The 17,942-nt window shown below is 40.2% G+C and overlaps 1 protein-coding gene across 9 annotated transcripts in view; it reads left to right on the forward strand.

Annotated features, from left to right (window-relative positions):
• ABCC9 (ATP binding cassette subfamily C member 9) overlaps positions 1 to 17,942 on the forward strand; it is a 1,652,866-nt gene that overhangs the window by 137,195 nt on the left and 1,497,729 nt on the right. For all 9 annotated transcript variants that reach the window (XM_044087794.1, XM_044087796.1, XM_044087793.1 and 6 more), the window contains exon 3: positions 14,357 to 14,524. In XM_044087794.1, coding sequence (XP_043943729.1) covers positions 14,380 to 14,524 — 145 coding nt within the window. In that variant the 5' untranslated portion in view covers positions 14,357 to 14,379. The remainder of the gene's footprint in view (positions 1 to 14,356; positions 14,525 to 17,942) is intronic.

Raw genomic sequence — 17,942 nt, forward strand, 5'->3', positions numbered from 1 at the left:
AGTACAGATTAAAACCTACTCCTGTTTGTGTCAGATTCTTGCAGAAGTATGCCTTGAAATCTTTATCAAACTACAGTGTTAAAATGTGCTAAGAACCATGTCCTTATCCATGTATAAGATCACTGTGCTGCTTATGTGCCATGCCTGCAGATATAACATGTTATTCTCACATGAGAGCTGCAGGCATTCAGCCATGGTACTGCACAGCACTGAATCCAACAGCACTTAAACAACAATAGTTCATGCATAAGAAAACTGTTGCCCAACAGTACAGCATTAATTTAATTCTATCATTAAAAGCATGGGACTATCTCTGACAAAACAGTGCCTTCCAGGGTACCATGTACTCATTCTAGCCACAGCAACCTCCTCAGGCTCCTCCAATTCCAAGTTACAGACATGGCCAAGTGATGTTACTCTAGTAGTTCCTGAGTCCAGCCATCTGCGTCAAGTGCCCAGCAGCTCCATAGTACTTAAGCCCAACACTAATAGGGCCATACACCTTGGATTACCAGTTACCTAGCAAGTACAACAGTCAGTTTTGTCAGGTAACTGCAAAGAAACAATCAGAAGGAACTGTTTCACTTCAAGCATTCTGAAACAAGGCCCCACTAGGCACTACCATAGCCTTGTTCCATTTCAAAATATAGAATGTATTCTTCTTTCTTCCATAATTTCTGAACAGCCAAACCCATCCAGTCAGACATGGAGAAACTCAATATTAAAAACAATCACTGCTAGCCAGTGTTCAGTTCTGTTAATTATTAGCACATTTCTTCTTTCCTGTGCTCCTCTGGTTTGTGCAGTGCTCTGTTGTTCTAACTAAAACACTTTATTTGCAAAATGACAATTTAAAATCTGAACTGTCTAGGACCACCCCAGTTTGTTACATCAGTTGTGGAAAGTCACCTGACAGGCTACTTCCTTTAACAGTTGAATAAATCCTCATTTAAACTGCAGTCAAACAGAAGGAGGAGCCATCCCAATGACAAAGTGGGATAAAGACATGAGTACAGCCCTGACAACCTGAATCTGATTAGTGGCTCAGGTGCCTGACAGAGCTGGCTGGGAAGATGGACAGTTGTACCTTTGGGGATAGGATCCATTCTCTTGTGGGTAGATTGCTCTTCAGGATATGGTTGAATACAGCACTTGGAATGATAGCCAGGCTGGACATACGGGAGGAATGAGGAAGAGTGATCTCCCTAAGGTCCAAGATGGGTAGGTCCTTTGAGAACACTTTACATAGTCTGACCCAACCTTCAACTGAGAGTCACCACACTAGGGGAATAAGGCCTTATCAAACTCTTTGGTGTCCATAACATTGTATGAGATGCTGCCAACATCTAGCTTTCAAACTGAAAATTCCACTTCTCCGTCCCGCACTTCCTCTGATGGCACCTGCATTGAAGATATCTTGTGACCAACTATTTTCTCTCTGTGCCATTTCTCTCCATCAGGGAGGACCCAACTGGAAGGTAATACCAGACATGGAATTTGGGCAGAATTGGAGCATTAGCTGAGCAGCTGATGGTCATCTGAGAGAATACTGAGGGAAAATGGATGCTGCCTAAAATAATGAATACCTTCTTACCATATCAGTTAATTTATAAAGAGACTCCTATAATGTCCTTTGATATCACTGTTGCAGTATTCTTTACTATAGAGATCTCCCATCCAGGATAGCCTGACATTTGACCCGTTTGCCAAAGCCTTATGATCTTGTATGCGCTGTATGTCACACGTATGCTCCTCGCACAGGATGCAGGGCATAAATGTGACATATGGATGCAGTTACCCTGAACTTCTTTGAGGCCAGTCCAAACACCATTATCACTCATTGGTCTGAATGCTTTGTTGCTGTGCAGAATACCTAGCCATCAGATATATACCCCTTTGGGGTTGTTTTTCTTTTCTTTGGTTGTTTACTTTATTTTGGTTACCTAGATTTCATGCCATCCAGGAAGCAAAAATGTCAGTGTGGGAGGCATATTCCCCATAAGAATCATAACAAACAGTGTAGCTTTTGTTTGGGTGCTTCCCACGACCATGTCTCTTGTAGAATCTGTAAGGTGTTTGTGCTTAAGACACTTATAAACAGATTGTGTTTCCTGGCCATTTATCTTGAAAATGACTTAGACTGTTGGGCTAGGGTAGCATGGAAGGATCTATTTGCCCTGAGGTACTCCCAATAATAAGAACACCAAGAAATCTCAGCCAGATTCTTTAGCTGCCCACTCTAGAAGTGGGTGATAACTCTGTAGGCTGTCCAGCTTTTGCATTCTGCCATGGCCCCATCAGAGGCCAGCATGATCCATCTTTTGACATGTCCTCTGGGGCTTTGAAAGTGTGTGCTCAAGACATTGAGGGATCTCAGTTTTTATGTTAGAGAGTTCTAGAAGGATTCCACAGATACTGGTCAAGGAGGAGATTCTGGATACTCTTATTGAATCTTGCCAAGGGTCAGAACCTCCAGTATTTGTTCCGGCTGACTTCCTTTCCAAGAAAAGACAAAAGTTGAAGCACGTTTTGATCCATCCTAAGGATCCTCAAAGGAGATAGCAAGAGTTTACTCAGGACTTGTTTTCTGCCTTGGTGGCCCTGAAGCCTCCTTGAGGGGTGTCAGTGCTTGATCCTCTGTGGACTTCTACCACCTCTACACATCCTAAGGAACCTGATTCCTCGAATGAGGATTTAGAGTCTGATGAGAGCACTTTGCCCTATTCTTCACAGATGACTTTACCTTTGTCTTATGGTTCCGATGAGGAGTTTATTATCCCTGAGTCTCCTTTTGAGGAATTGTCCTTTGAGGACACAGTTGTTAGGACAATAGAATACTTTAACTGTGATTCTTCTCTCTACCAGTCTAAAATTTCATGCACTTAAGAATGAATGAATGCATTCCTGTAATGAGAAACCAACTTTCTGGGTGATATTATTAGTTTGAACTGCAAAGTTGGTCAAAGCTGTAGTTCAAACAGTCTCTCCAGCAAGAAAAAGCACGTCAGGAACAAAAATGCACTGAGGAAGGGTGTTAACTCGAAAGCTTTTCCAAATAAACTTGTTTTTTTGTTCCTGACATGGTTTTTCTTGCTGAAGATATTATTAGTTTGGCCATTTAAGCATGATCACTCAGTGTACTTGCCAGTTTCCCCTCTTGCAAATCAGGAACAGCAATGACGATTTGGTACTTCCTTTGATAACAAATTATACAGAAGTGTATGGCTGCACTTGTCCAGTGTTTGGGAAGTGGCCTCACAAGATGGCAGTCTGTAGCTGCCAGGGGGTATGGATTTCATGCATTTAATTATTCTGCTATTGTTCCTCCATGTTTATTAAGACAGGAATTATTTTCTCCTTTTAATTTTGAAAAGTGCTATTATTTATTGAGCTTGCTATTTTAACTCTTTGGAGTTATCCAGTTTATAATACCCGTCCTGATATGTCAGTATTGCAGATTACCATGTTCAATCACTTTGATGCTGTGACATTTCTGCGTAGCTTGCCTTCTTATATATTGACTGATTGATGCAGATTATTCTTGACTTTGTTTCTGTTTTTGAACAAATGTTATTTTTCATTTATGAAGGGCCATTAATAGGCCACAGGTATACTTTGAGTCATTTTGTGAATTTCATCACCTGTTTCAGCACGTGAAAGCCTTTTATTCCATTATAATTGTGGTTGCTGTGGAGTGTGTTTCCCAGTTAACATTTCTGCATTTGTGCTTGGGAATTGAATTTACAAAAACTGATTGCCCTAGAGCCTGCAGCTCTAATCAAATCATATAACCACAAAGCAATCCTGGTTCACTCACGAAAACAGGCTTTTATGGCTAGTGAGCTTAGCCAATTGAAAAACAAATAAAATAGCCACTAAATAAATGAAAACAATTGGATGGAAAAAGTACATATGGGTGAAGACCCAGAAAAATGTAATAAGACTTAGGGAAGAAAAGGGAATTGCCATTAGTGAGAATGCAGAGAAATGGACAGAAGACTACAGTGGGACATGATATGAGGGGACAGTAAAAAAGGAAAGCAAGGCATGTGGAGACTTTAAGGCAATGCTGGTCAGTGGAAGAAAGTGTGGAACAGAACAAGTTAGCTACAGCTAAACATGAATAGAGGTGTCACTGTAGGCCTTACTTCTACTATTAATAATAATAGTAATAAAAATAATAATAATAATTGTATTAGCAATCTTTTGGTTTCTGTCACCTTTCTTGATTTCTGAAAGGCATTTAACACAGTTTCTCATTCTATACTACTACATAACCTTGCCATTCTCAGCCTCTCTACTAACACTATGAAATGGTTCCATAGCTATCTGAGTAATAGAATGCAATGTTTCACGTGGCAAACATCATACTCTTCTTTCCTTCCTTCCTGTCAACATAGTGTCTCTCAAGGCTCTATACTGGGCCAATTGCTATTTAATATATTTACCAATTCTCTGCATACACAAGCCATGGTGGTGCGTTGTTGCCTCACAGCAAGAGGTTCTCCCGTTCGATTCTCAGCTGGAGAGCCTTCTGTGTGGAGTCTGCATATCCTCCAGTGGCATTCAAAAGACATGCGTAGAATGGGCGTGCCATCATTGAAGGTTGAGCTGGCACCTCAGCACCCATAAAAAAATCTACTGCCAATCATTAGCGGACCGGAGTTCCACTGCGGCAACCCCTAACTGGGAAAAGCCGAAAAAAAAACAACAATATCAATTCTCTGCATACCACTTCTGCCACTACTCCGTTGTTCAGTATGCAGACAACTACATCCTTGTTTGCTGTTCCCCATCCTTTAATGAACTGCAAGCCAAAACCTAGGAATCATGTTCCTCAATCAAACTCTGCCTACAACAACGTGACTAATACTCAATGCTAAAAAGACAAAAGTCATGCTCTTCCTACCTAGATCTAGTCCTGTCACACACCTCTTCCAACAATATTATCCTGGATATTATTCCAAATACCAAACTCCTCAGAGTTACCCTGGACAATGAATCAACATTTGACCTTCTTGTAGTCAATGTCATAAAAAAGGCTCAGCAAAAACTGGGTGCCGTATACAGAATCCAACCCTCTCCCTCAGAAGAAGCCTGTAAAGCTACAACCAATGCTTACCTCCCACCCAGTCTATCTATGCTGTCCCAACCTATACTAGCCTTCCTACCACTCAACAACAGAGACAAGAGCAATGCTGCAATGAAAGAGCAAAATGTGCCTTCCTAGCAGAACTCATCATTACATTGATCTACATAAAAATGACTAGATGGAATTCCCCACGTATCTTCAATGCACCCAGCAGTAGGTAGCCTACTCTGTTCTACACCAACCTTCCAAATGTCATTCCCCAATGACACTGATGAAGTGGTACTGTCCCACAAGAGAATGCCATTCAAAAGACAAATCCCTTGACTACCAGGTCAAGGCCTAAAATTCACATGATGAAGCCTTGCCCTCATACCATGTGACCAAACTCTGGTACCAGATGCCATCTGCCCTCAGACAACCTCAAGCTCAATAGTTTTAAGAAAAATCTCCACACTCATCTCCTTAACTCTAAAGCCTGCCAATGCTCTTCCTGTCCAGGTTAATCAATTGTTCTCAGGGTTTCTTCCCATTAGTATTTTTGTGAATCCTTAACCTCTTCTTTTCTCTAACCTTCATCATGCAGATTAATAATGCAACCCCACCCACCCACCCACTTTTACACCCAGTCCTCTAGACTTATAAACATTTTAGTATGTATCTCTGTCAACATTTAACTCTTGATTTCTTTTCTCTTTTGGTACTTCTGTTTCCACTCTTCTTATGACTGGCATACAGTAGCTACATCCTCTACCACACTGCCCCTTCCAACACTTTTTTTTTACTTTTCCTTCTTAATCAGCTGCTACTTGTCACATTCAGCTAGACACCTAGCCTGTGTTGAATCTGTAATTTGTAGGGAATAGATATTGTGGGAAGAGGTATCCAGGGAATTGTTGTGGCTAGGCTTGTATAGGCCCTAGGGCCGATGGCCTAGTACCAACCTATAAACCTATGCAATCACTATATTTCAAATATTGTTTGCACTCACAATGGGTCTACTATAATCTTTTTGTATATATTACTTTTGTCTCTAAATATGTTTTGTATCTTTCTTCCACTGTAAAGGGGCTTGCATGACCCAATCAGACCTTCCCTGTAACAAAAAGGAAATAAGTTAAGGTAAGAGTGAATGTAAAGTTTCATTACTTTGATTTCAGGTAGATGGGAAAGGCAGACAGAGTACAAGGCGAAGATGGTGAAACTATTTATGAATTAGGGATTGGATAGGGTAGAAAGTAGCTAACATAGACAGTAAAGAAGAGAAAAAAGATCTGATTAAGGTGTTTACCCCATAACTAAGGCCTATGGTTTAGGTAGAGGTGATGGCTCATTGATAATGGCTTCTGCCTCACTGGCCCAAGGTTAGGTTATTCTATTCTAACAACTTATTAGTATGTATGCAGAGTTTGCATTTTCTTCACATGTTCACATGGATTTTTCTGCATCTAGTTTCCTTCCCAAAATGTGTTGTTTGCTTAACTGCTTTAAATTTCTGTAGAACTTTGTGATTTAACTGGCATGGCTGCCATCTTTCATTGAGCAACAGTGAAATACTTTTTACAAAAACATAAAATTTTGCAAGGCAAATCATACCAACATTCCACAAAAAGGATTAATTTGTCTTTTTTAGTCAAATAAAGACTTCCTGTGGTAGAGTGTAATTTCATAGACTAATATAGTGTTTTAGATACAGAGTTATAGTTTTGTGTGGCAGTTGGGGGAAAGCTAGAGAAATGATGTTGTAAAGCGTAGGGGGTTTCATTTTTTTAAATGATGTAGTTCCTTACATACAGCTGTCTTGCAAAAAGAAGAACAAATGGAAACTGTCATTATGAAAAAGTCTGCACTAAATCAATTCACTTAGCTTGTTAGAAAGTGAATGATCTAAATTAGAGCCAAAAGTGATGGGTAAAAATTAAGGCATCCCAGGTGGTTTCCTGGGGTTATTTAGGCCAACATTTATGGGAAGAAAGAATAACATTAGTCTTAGAAATGGAATTAAGGGGATAGTCATGGGTCCCCTCAATTTTATTTAAGTGAACTCAAAGGTGTCTGTCTGTAGCATTAAGGAGTGGAAATGGATGGAAGTATGCTTCAAGCAGAGTCTGTGGAATGCAAAGAGAATAGGGCAAACTTTTTTTTTTTGCTATATTAAACATTCTGTCGCTGCGGTGGTGGTGCTGCAGTAGCATTGTCGCCTCACAGTAAGACGTTGTCCTGTTCGAGTCTCAGCTAAAGCGTCTTCTGTGTGGAGACATGCGTGAATGGGCGTACCTTCGTTGAAGGCTGTGCATCAGGGCTGGCAACTCGATACGTAAAAATCTACTGCCAATCATTAGCGGACTGGAGTTCTGCTGTGGCGACTCCCTAACTGGGGAAAGCCGAAAGATACAGCATATTTCAACATTCTGCCTTCTGTGGCTATAAAGCCCTTATCCTCAATGTATTTTTTAGTCCATCTTTCCACTGGAATCAGTGGACATAAGAAATGAGTAGCTATGGCCAGGAATAATAGACATCACCTACACTGAGGAGTGGGAAATTTTTTTATGCTGCTGCTCAGATTCCCACAGCAGCTGATGGGTGCACCACCAAACTGGGGCCTGTAAATCTGGGTATGATGGAGATCACACTTCTGTACCCCAATCCTAAGATGAAGCTGACAGAACAGTTTGACATCAATGGTCATTTTTTGTCCATAGTCACTGGAGCTCTGATAGGAAATGGTAGTAGACCAGATGTTTGGGATTACAAGGAGGGAAAGAAAGGATGGAAAGTCTAATATGGAATAGTGCAAGGAACTAACCAACCTGATGAGAATGATGTGGGGCCCATTATTGAGTCAGCCATGACAGGAATGAGATATAAGAAGGAAGAGGTATGTGAAAAAGAATGGTGAACTCACCAGAGGGAAAGGATGAAGAGCTATCGAACGGTGAGCTCACTACAACAGAAGGATGATGAGCTATTGAATGGTGAACTCACTACAATGGAAGGATGATGAGTTATAGAATAGTGAACTCACTAGAGGGGAAGGATGATGAGGTATAGAATGGTGAACTCACTAGAGGGGAAGGATGATGACTTATAGAATGGTGAACTCACTAGAGGGGAATGATGATGAGCTATCCAGTGGTGAACTCACTACAACAGAAGGATGATGAGCTATCGAATGGTGAACTCACTACAATGGAAGGATGATGAGGTATATAATAGTGAACTCACTAGAAGGAAGGATGATGAGGTATAGAATGGTGAACTCACTAGAGGGGAAAGATGATGACCTATATAATGGTGAACTCACTAGAGGGGAAGGATGATGAGCTATCCAATGGTGAGCTCACTACAAAAGAAGGATGATGAGCTATCGAATGGTGAACTCACTACAATGGAAGGATGATGAGGTATAGAATAGTGAACTCACTAGAGGGGAAGGATAATGAGGTACAGAATAGTGAACTCACTAGAGGAGAAGGATGATGACCTACAGAATGGTGAACGCACTAGAGAGGAAGGACGATGAGCTATAAAGTGAAAGGCAAGGATTACTGTAAACTGAAACATACAAAAGCAGGGCTGGGAAAGAAAAAAAGACAGAGAAGGAAAAATAAGGTAAAGGTTCTCTAACTGGCCTTGAGGAGACTACTAGATAAGTAAGGAACTGGCACAAATCATTGCTAAGATACAGTGGAAACATATAACTAGATGAATTTTAGCATATAATGCAATGAATACGTACCATTTTCTTCTTTCATTCTGTATACCGTATACGGTGTATGTATGCCCATGCACCATCCTAGTCTGTCTCTGTCCGCACTTTCCTCCAACCCTTTTTTACACACATCTTGTCCTTCCCTCATATATTTCTGCTGTACATTCATTCCTCTGTTTTTAGTACTACTATTTTTGCCTCTGTATATTGTTTTTATGTTCTCCATTCTTGATCATTTTTCATGTTTCATTATTTTCCTTTACATACATGACATCGTGTCTCTCATCACTCATTACAGTATTTACTTTGCAAATGTTAACGTATCCAGTACTATCTGCATTATGTCAAATCCACTCAGTGAGTAAATACACAATGTACAGATGTTCATCACAGGGAACAATTCGCCACAGCAGATATCAGCCATGTTCATAGCTCTAGAGCTGCTGAGCATCTCCAGTGTGACGCTGCTCTCTTTCCCACACCAAGGACATCAGCATGACACTTGATAGTAAATAGGGGAGACACCTGTACCCCATTCATTTCCTTTTTATTGCAAGACAATTAGGGGTAGTATTCCACTGTCTCCTTCTGGGTGACTTTGCGAATGATAATTACCCATGCTGGGGAAACATTTTCTTCTAAATTTCAGGCCTTCAGCTATGCTTTTGTAGCACTTCACTGACAGCTGCATACCTCTTAGGAAGTATATAGATATAGAGTACAAGAGCAGATGACCGCCCTGTAGCAAGAGCTGCATTTGTTTTGGTGGCAGCAGTCAGAGGTTCTAAAATGGTGCCATGAATAACACACTCCTCAGTGAAAGGGGTAAGCAAAGTGCTTCACCATTTGTAAAAAAGATGTTCACATTGTGCACTATTAGAACGGGATTAAGTAATTCCAGGACCCATATCATTCAATATCAGTGGGTTAGTCTTGGAAAAATTCAAGATCTGACCAAAATCTCTAACAGACTCTCTAAACTGAGCTAGACTGCCTTGACTTTATCATATTAAATATGAACATAATTCTGTTGATGCCTTTGTCAGGGGGCAACCACATGTACCATTATCACAAGACATGCCTAGCTAAGAATTCAAGTCCTCCCTGAAAATATGACAATTCTTTAAGAAGTTGGAAGAGAGAGAAACATTTTTATCCTTATTTTCCAAGCTGTAGTAGAAATGTATTTTACTTTGTTTTAAAATATCAAGGAAAATCCAAGCACTCCAGTGGAATTTCAAACAAAACCAAAATCTTTAAAAAAAATGCTTAGACATTAAGAACCAGATGTCATACAGGAATGCACCATAAATTTAATTACATAAAACAGTTAAGTACTTTTATCAAACAAAAAGGAGCCTTTGAAAAAACAGGACACTTGGACAAGTGGAAAAGGGGAAGCAAAGTAGAGGACAGGGTAAAAAGTCCTTATCTTGTAATGAGGGAAATTGTCAATATGAATTAAGCAACTTACTCCTTCTCCCTGCCAGCACATTTCCCCCCTCAAATCCTGGGTGAGTGATTTTGTTTCAAGCAAAAGCAAAAATAATTCTGCAAAAGTTCCACCCTTCATAGGAGTTTGTCCTCTCTTTCCTAACCAAATCCATTTAGCTATATCCGGTTTGGAACAGTTCATGAACAGCGGGGCCAAACACTGGGTAAGCAAGCAAAACTAGGTAAAGCTGAGTTACCTTAATAACAAGTAGCTGGAAAAGCCATCAAAAATATTGTGAGCAGAAGACCAGAAGTGTTCTGAGAGGACAACAGTCTCCAGGACTACAACAAACATGAAAGACCTGTTATTCAGACTTGATCCATTCTTTAGATTGGATGACAAAAGAAACTTGACAGGGGAGTGCGATTATATGTGTTTAGCTGTTCTTCAGCAAAAACAATGAGAGTGTCAAACACCGGCTTTTAATAGGAAAACTGCAGGTGGCAGGAGAAGCACCAGGACTGACAAACTGGATATTCAAATGGTTGGAAGGCATGACGTTGAAAATGTTACACTGAAAAGAATAATTTCAGGAATAAGGATGGTGACTAGTGAAGTGCAGCAGAGGTCAGTTCTTGGTCCAGCGTTCTTTAGTTTGTCTTAGAAATATTTGATGGAGTATAGAGTAGGGTCACTGACTTTCGTGACAACAAAAAGATAAGGAGAGCAGTAGACAATGACAGGAAGAATCCGGCAATGGACTTTGAAAGGCTGGCCAAGCAGACAGAATAGCAGAGGTTAAAGAAGAATACAAGCAAATACAAAGTATGTATCATCCCTCGTGTGGTTTGTCAGTCAGGAAAGTAGAGCTGATAGCAGAAAACTAGGAAAAAGGATCTGTGACATGGATCACACCTGGAATACATCATCAGGAATGTTCGAAAAGGGGAGTAACAACAGCAAACAGAATGTTGGCATGCGTCCCCAGGCAGATAGACTTCGGAAGCAAAGGGGTAGCACTTCCATTTTATACAGCACTTGTCAGACCATGGCCTGAATATTGTTTGCACGTCTGGACCTAGAACAAGGGCGGATACATTTGATGGTGGGAAAAGGAAATGATGAAAGGCTAATGGTGCCACTGGTTTCTTTCAAGACACTACATGAAATGGGTAAGATTATACTGGTGTACAATTTTATGTAAGGGAGATGTGAATGGGGCTGCTTGATTAGGAAGCAGAGAGGTGTGTGCAGGGGCACAGTCAGCAGATTAAAGGGAACAACTACTCCAAGGATTTTTGAAAGTAATTCTTTAAAGAAAGTACTGTGGATCCATGAAGCTGACTATTGGAGAGGGCGGTATATTAGGAATTTATTACTGACCAGAGACTAGCAGAAAAGGAGTTTGTAAGTCACAGAAAAGATGTGGCATTTTTCCTAGTAAGTGGATTAAGTATGTAAACTGAGGCTCAGGCCAGGCAATATACATGCTGGTCCACTTCCTTTTACAACTGAAACAGTAGGAAAGCAGTTAACAGACTCAAAACATTTACAGTCAGTACTGCAGGTTTGTTAGCACATGCAAATGACTGTGCAAAAATATGATATATAACCAGAAATGCTGCTGATTATATGATGCTTTATTATGTTTTGTAATGTGGAAATATATGTTGCAGTTTTGCAAATAGAATGAGAGGCAACTTACGCTAATTTTGGCCAGACAGCTGTTTTTGAATTGAATGATTTTGTGTGCACGCACGCGCGCGCGTGTGTGTGTGTGTGTGTGTGTGTGTGTGTGTGTGTGTGTGTGTGTGTGTATGCGTGTGTGTGTGTGTGAATGAGACAGACAGAGAGAGAAAGAGAAAGAGAAAGAAAGAGAGAGACATTGGGAGACAGAGTGAGACAGATGAAGAGGAAAAAGACGGGAGAAAGTGTGTTTATGCGTGTGTGTGTGTGCGTGTGAAGAGTGCCCTCCTCCATTACCTCAGATGAAAATAAGCCGCCAGTTCTACAGCATGCTCATTCATTTTCCAAGTAAAGAAAGCTGACTGCAGAGGAGTCAGCTACTACCACATGAAATACGGATGTCTTTCATATTACAAGCATATATACACCATCAGAATGTCATTGGAACCCAGCCTCAGCACAAAAAGAATCTGACTAGTTCTCTACACACTGGAATGCATCCTCCCCAAACTTCAAAGTGACCTGTATTTAAACTGCAAATTCTTGAACAAAACCTTACAATAATTGGTGACATCCATGGAGCTGTAAACGGACTATGCCTGCATTGCACCTTTACACTGTGCTACTTAATCTATATTCGGAATAGTCTGGTCTGAAACACCATTTGCTGCTGCAGACATTTGCTTCTCATAAATTCTACTCACCCATCTGCCAGAGACACATCAGAAACTCAGTGCATTTTAAAATCTTCTTTAAATAGCTCCTAAAAAAACTTGTAGGAGATTCCATGCCATTAGGATCCATCTGGACATCATGGTAAGTGACCATTATAGGTTCATAGGTTCATAGGTAGGTACTAGGCTATTGGCCCTAGGGCCTATATAAGACTAACCAAACAGTACCCTGGCTTTTGTCACCCAAGAAAATTATTTTCCTGTGCCCCTATCAAGCAGAGCCACAGAAGTGATCTCCAGGGTGAATTTCCTATCTCCCATCCAATCATCAAGATTTTTCTTGAAGAGTGCTAATGAGGTGCTTTGTTTCATATAGATAGGTAATTTGTTCCAGAGTATGGGAAGTCTCTGGGACAGGAATCTATCCCTCCAACATGTTCTGTTTATTGTGGTGACAAGGTTTAGGTCCCTAGAACGTGTAGCTCAGAGGGATTGGGGTTTCTTTATGTGGAGCATGTCCAACAGCTCTGGGTTTGACATAGCTTTGTATGTTAGGCAGAGATCGCCTCTGAGTAGGCAATATGTGACAGAGTAAAGTTGGAGTTTTTTGAGACGGTCTGCATAGGGCATCTGTTTGAGGCCGGTAATCCTCTTTATGAGATATTTCTGTGGCCTTTCCAGTTGTTGTAGATGTCTTGTGAGGTACATACCAAAAGGGGCATTGTACTCTATAATGGGTCTAATGAGTGATGAGTAGAGGGGAACAATGACCTCTTTTTTCCTGGATGAGAAACCTTTTGTCATGAGGTGTGCCACGTGGAAGGATTTCCTGACTACTGTGGCGATGTGATTATCAAAGGAGAGACTACTGTCCACCTGTGTCCCAAGGTCTCTTATCACACATTCAGTGTTAAGTAGACTACCGCCTATGTGGTAGTTCATGGATACAGAGTTTTTACCAAAAGGGATGACAATGCACTTTTTGGCATTGAGGTTGAGGCCATGGTTTTGACACCAGGTATGTGTATCAGTGAGGCCTTTTTGTAGGATGTCCACATTGTTAGGAGTTTTGATTATGGCTCCTAGTTTGCAGTCATCTGCGAACTTTGTTAACCAAAGACCCTCTGTGTTAGCCTGTACTTCATAGAAGTAGATACCAAACAGGAGAGGACCTAGGACTGAACCCTGTGGTACTCCACTTGTCACTTGTCTGAAGTTGGATTTAGAGTCTGCTACTTTCACAGTGTGGGTTCTATCAGAGCAGAAATTCTATAAAAAAATGCCTCTCCTCTTTGTAACAACAGGATCACTCTCTGTCTTTCTCTCTGTCTGTCTGCCTGCCTCATATCACACAGATACAGACAAATACTGACACACACACACACACACACACACACACACACACACACACACACACACACACACACACACACACATGCGTGCACACACACACACACACACACGCACACACGCACACACACACACACACACACACACACACACACACACACACACACACACACACACACACACACACACACACACACACTTCCTGCATGCATGTTTGTTTGTCTGTTTGTTTTAGTCATGTTATCTCTAAACCTGAATGTTCTAGTGTATTTAATGTTCAGGGACTGTGGGCAATTTGGGCATTATGAAGAAAATTTTCTCACTGGCTGACACAAAAATTAAGCATTTTGCTTCTGATTTCTAATGCATTCTTAAAATGTAGCATACTTTTTTCTGTGTTGTTTCAGTGTTACAGACGTGACAGGAAGCCATGTCCCTCTCCTTTTGTGGTAATGACAGGAACACGTCATACAATGTCGATGAAGGGGTTCTGAATAATGGATGTTTTGTTGATGCTCTCAACTTGGTCCCTCATGTCTTCCTTCTATTTATCACATTCCCTATCCTTTTCATTGGTAAGTAGGCACTCTTAAATCTGTTCACTATTAATTAAATTTTTCTGATAAATTTGTCTAGTAGTTACTGTCAATCTCTGTCTTAACTATAGCTTATTTTGTTATTTATTAATTTTTTTGCTGGTCAGAAAGTGTTTCTATATATATATATATATATATATATATATATATATATATATATATATAGATATATATATAAAACAACATACACACATGAATATGATGTTGTTCAAAAAATGCCATGTCTGCATTTCGTATGTATGATAGATAACATTCAAAAAGTTACTTTAGTCTATCTTTACAAATTCAAAATACTTCATGAATCGGTTAGTTTGGATTTATATTTTCAAAAAAGGATATACATCCTATTATTTTTGAGGTTAATGTTGCAGCAAGCCTGTTTTAAAGTAATACAGACCTACCATTTGCACCTTAAATGGTACCTGTACCCAAAAGTGGGAGAATGTTTTTCATAAAGTTTTGATCTTTTTCTGTAAGACTACTGTCCTTGCATCACTCTAATCTATTATTTATTAATTAGTTATAGCCTAAAATGACCAAACGAGTCTGCCATGTCTGCCTGTTTTCATTTTCCAGTCAAGGTTTTTTTTTCTCTGATGCAAATCTGTGAAGAGATAGAGTGCTAGTGGATGAACAGATTAGTTACTATGGCCTGATCTCATCAATGACTTCTTGAGAGGTCTGTGATTTCATACATTTTTGAATGTTTCTGGCAAGAGTGACAGCTGATTGTCTGCAGCAACAGCAATTGTTTATGACCAACTCTTCCACAGATTTTTTAAGAAACATGTTGGCATTATCATAAATGAACAAACACATGGCATAGTAAACATAGTTTCTTGCACAGCAATTGATTCCTTAAAAATACGTCTTGTAACTGGGTCTCTTGGCCCAGTGTTGAAATAGTGTGAAATGGTATATCCTTTCTACTGTGCCTTCTCATAGGGCCATAGGTGTGTACTAGGCTAATGAACACAAAGGCCTTTTTAAGCCTAGCCATGCATTCCAGATCTCTGACAAGTTCTGGTACCCTTGGTAAGTGTAAGCAGGGGCTTGGGAGATAATATTTACAAGCAGGGGCCTGGGTGATGAACCATTTACACGCTGCCTGTGTCCATTAGAGGCATAGGTACCAAACCAGTGATGAATTTCCAGTTCCTCATCCAGTTGTCCAAGTTATACTTAAGTTGGGTTAGGGAGGAACTGTGCTTCACATGGATGAGGAGCCTCTTCCAGAGATGTGATGGTCTCTGGGATACATACCTGTCTTTCCAACAGGTTGCATTTATATCACTGGCAAGGTTTAAGACTTTAGAATGGGTAATTCTGGTGCTGTTTATTCTGCAGATATGCAGGAGGTCCATCAGAGTGCCAGGCATAGATCTCCCCTCAACAGCCTGTAGGAGACAGAATACAGGGATAGGACCATGAGGCAGTCTGCATAGGGCATGTTACTTATACACTGTATTCTTTTAGTGCGGAGCCTCTGTGGACATTCCAATTGCTGTATGTACCTGGTTAGGTCCATACCAAAGGGGGCATTGTACTTAATGATAGATCTGATGAATGCCACATATAATGGAATGATGAGTTCCTTAGACCTAAATGCATTACATTTATTTATAAGTTGCACAACATAAAATGATTTCCTCACTACTCTAGACACGTGATGGTCAAAGGCGAGATTACTGTCTATTAGTGTCCCTAAGTTCCTAACTACTGTGTCAACTCTAAGGGATGTGCTGTAAATATGATAGTTGTATGCATTTCTTGGCATTTAGTTTCAGTCAGTGGCTCTGACACCAGTTGTATGTCTGTGTCACCCCTTCCTGGATATCATTTGTGCTCTTGTGGGATTCAATGACAGCTCCTAATTTGCAATCATCTGTAAATTTTGTTAGCCAGAGGCCATTGACATTGGTCTTGACTTCAAAGAAGTACATGCCAAAAAGAAATAGTCCCAGGGTAGAAGCTAGAAAATAGGAGGGGGATATTTGTGGCAGGAGCAGACTACACCATACTCTAGTGTAATGGCATTTGCTCCATGACCTTCAGTTTTTTTTTTTGTCAAATTTCTTTTCATTAATTTTTTTCAGTGTGTAGCAAACACAAACAACTGAGAAATAACTAAAATATGAAAAGGAAACTTAAAACTGGTTAACTGAGAATAAAAGAACTTAACTAAACATTTTCAGAGTATTTAAAACAGAAAATAAAATGTTATTCAAGTAGTAGAATGGAATACAGCGTTAACATCCAGGCCCAAATTAGTTTAGTGCTATGGAAATTTGATGTCAACTTTTCCATGGTACTTTCCAGCTACCTTTTTTTTCTTGAACTTAGCAGATAGCTTGCATGAATTTAAATACTTGGTTATACTGTATCGGAAGAAAACCTTGTCGAGAAAGTATCTTGCAGAGTATTGTTATGCACACCTTTACTAAACCAGATAAAGCTGAAATCAATAATGCATTACTTTAATTTGTAAAGCTCCATTCAGCATTTAAAGTGTGCAGCTGCCAGGACAAATTATATACAATAATATTGAAGTAACAAAATTCATATTAATGCAAGACCATAGTGTCTTAACTGGAGGACAGTGCTGAAATATATGCAAAATGCCTGCATTTCAATTATTGCATACTGAGCAAGTAGAAGGGAATCTGAGGGAAATTAAGAAGCTTTTTTAGTAGGAGTTAAATATGCATTGGGCGACAAAGGTTAGTGCAGAGTTTAAGGTTGCAAGCTGTAGTTCCCATGGTATAGGGTTGGATTTCCTCAGCCCTCATTTGCTTAATGTGTGCCCTTGAACAAGTCACTTAACCAGACATTACTCCCAGGTTACCCCTGGAAATGACTGTGTGGCCAGGGAGCCTACCTGGTTAACAGATGGGCATTATTATTGTGCCACAATGGTCTAGGGGTAAGGCACCAGACTACAAAGAACAGGTACATGAGTCTGAGGCCTTGGACACAACCTATTCTTTCTTGGGCAGTCCCTGGTCAACTAGTGGTTAGGATTCAGCACTCTCACCACCACGGCTAAGGGTTGATTCCCAGTCAGGAAAGCTTCAATGCATTTTTGGCTGTTGAGGAGAGATCTATGCCTAGCATACAAGGCATTCTCAGGCTCCACTATGATGGATGGGCCTCCTGCATATCCACAAAACAAACAACACTAGAATTACCCATTCTAAAGACTTAAACCTTGCTTGTGATATAAATAGGATCTGCTGGAGATACAGGTATGTAGCCCAGAGACTACCTCTTCTCTGGATCAGACTCCCCATCCATGAGATGCAAAGTTACTCTCTAACACAATTCAGGTGTAACTGGGACAAGTGAATGAGGAACAGGAAATTCAGCCCTGGTTTGGACACCTATGTTACTAATGTAT

Source organism: Protopterus annectens, chromosome 11.part0 (genome assembly GCF_019279795.1).
Source record: "Protopterus annectens isolate FY-2018-M chromosome 11.part0, PAN1.0, whole genome shotgun sequence".
Taxonomy (NCBI): domain Eukaryota; kingdom Metazoa; phylum Chordata; order Ceratodontiformes; family Protopteridae; genus Protopterus; species Protopterus annectens.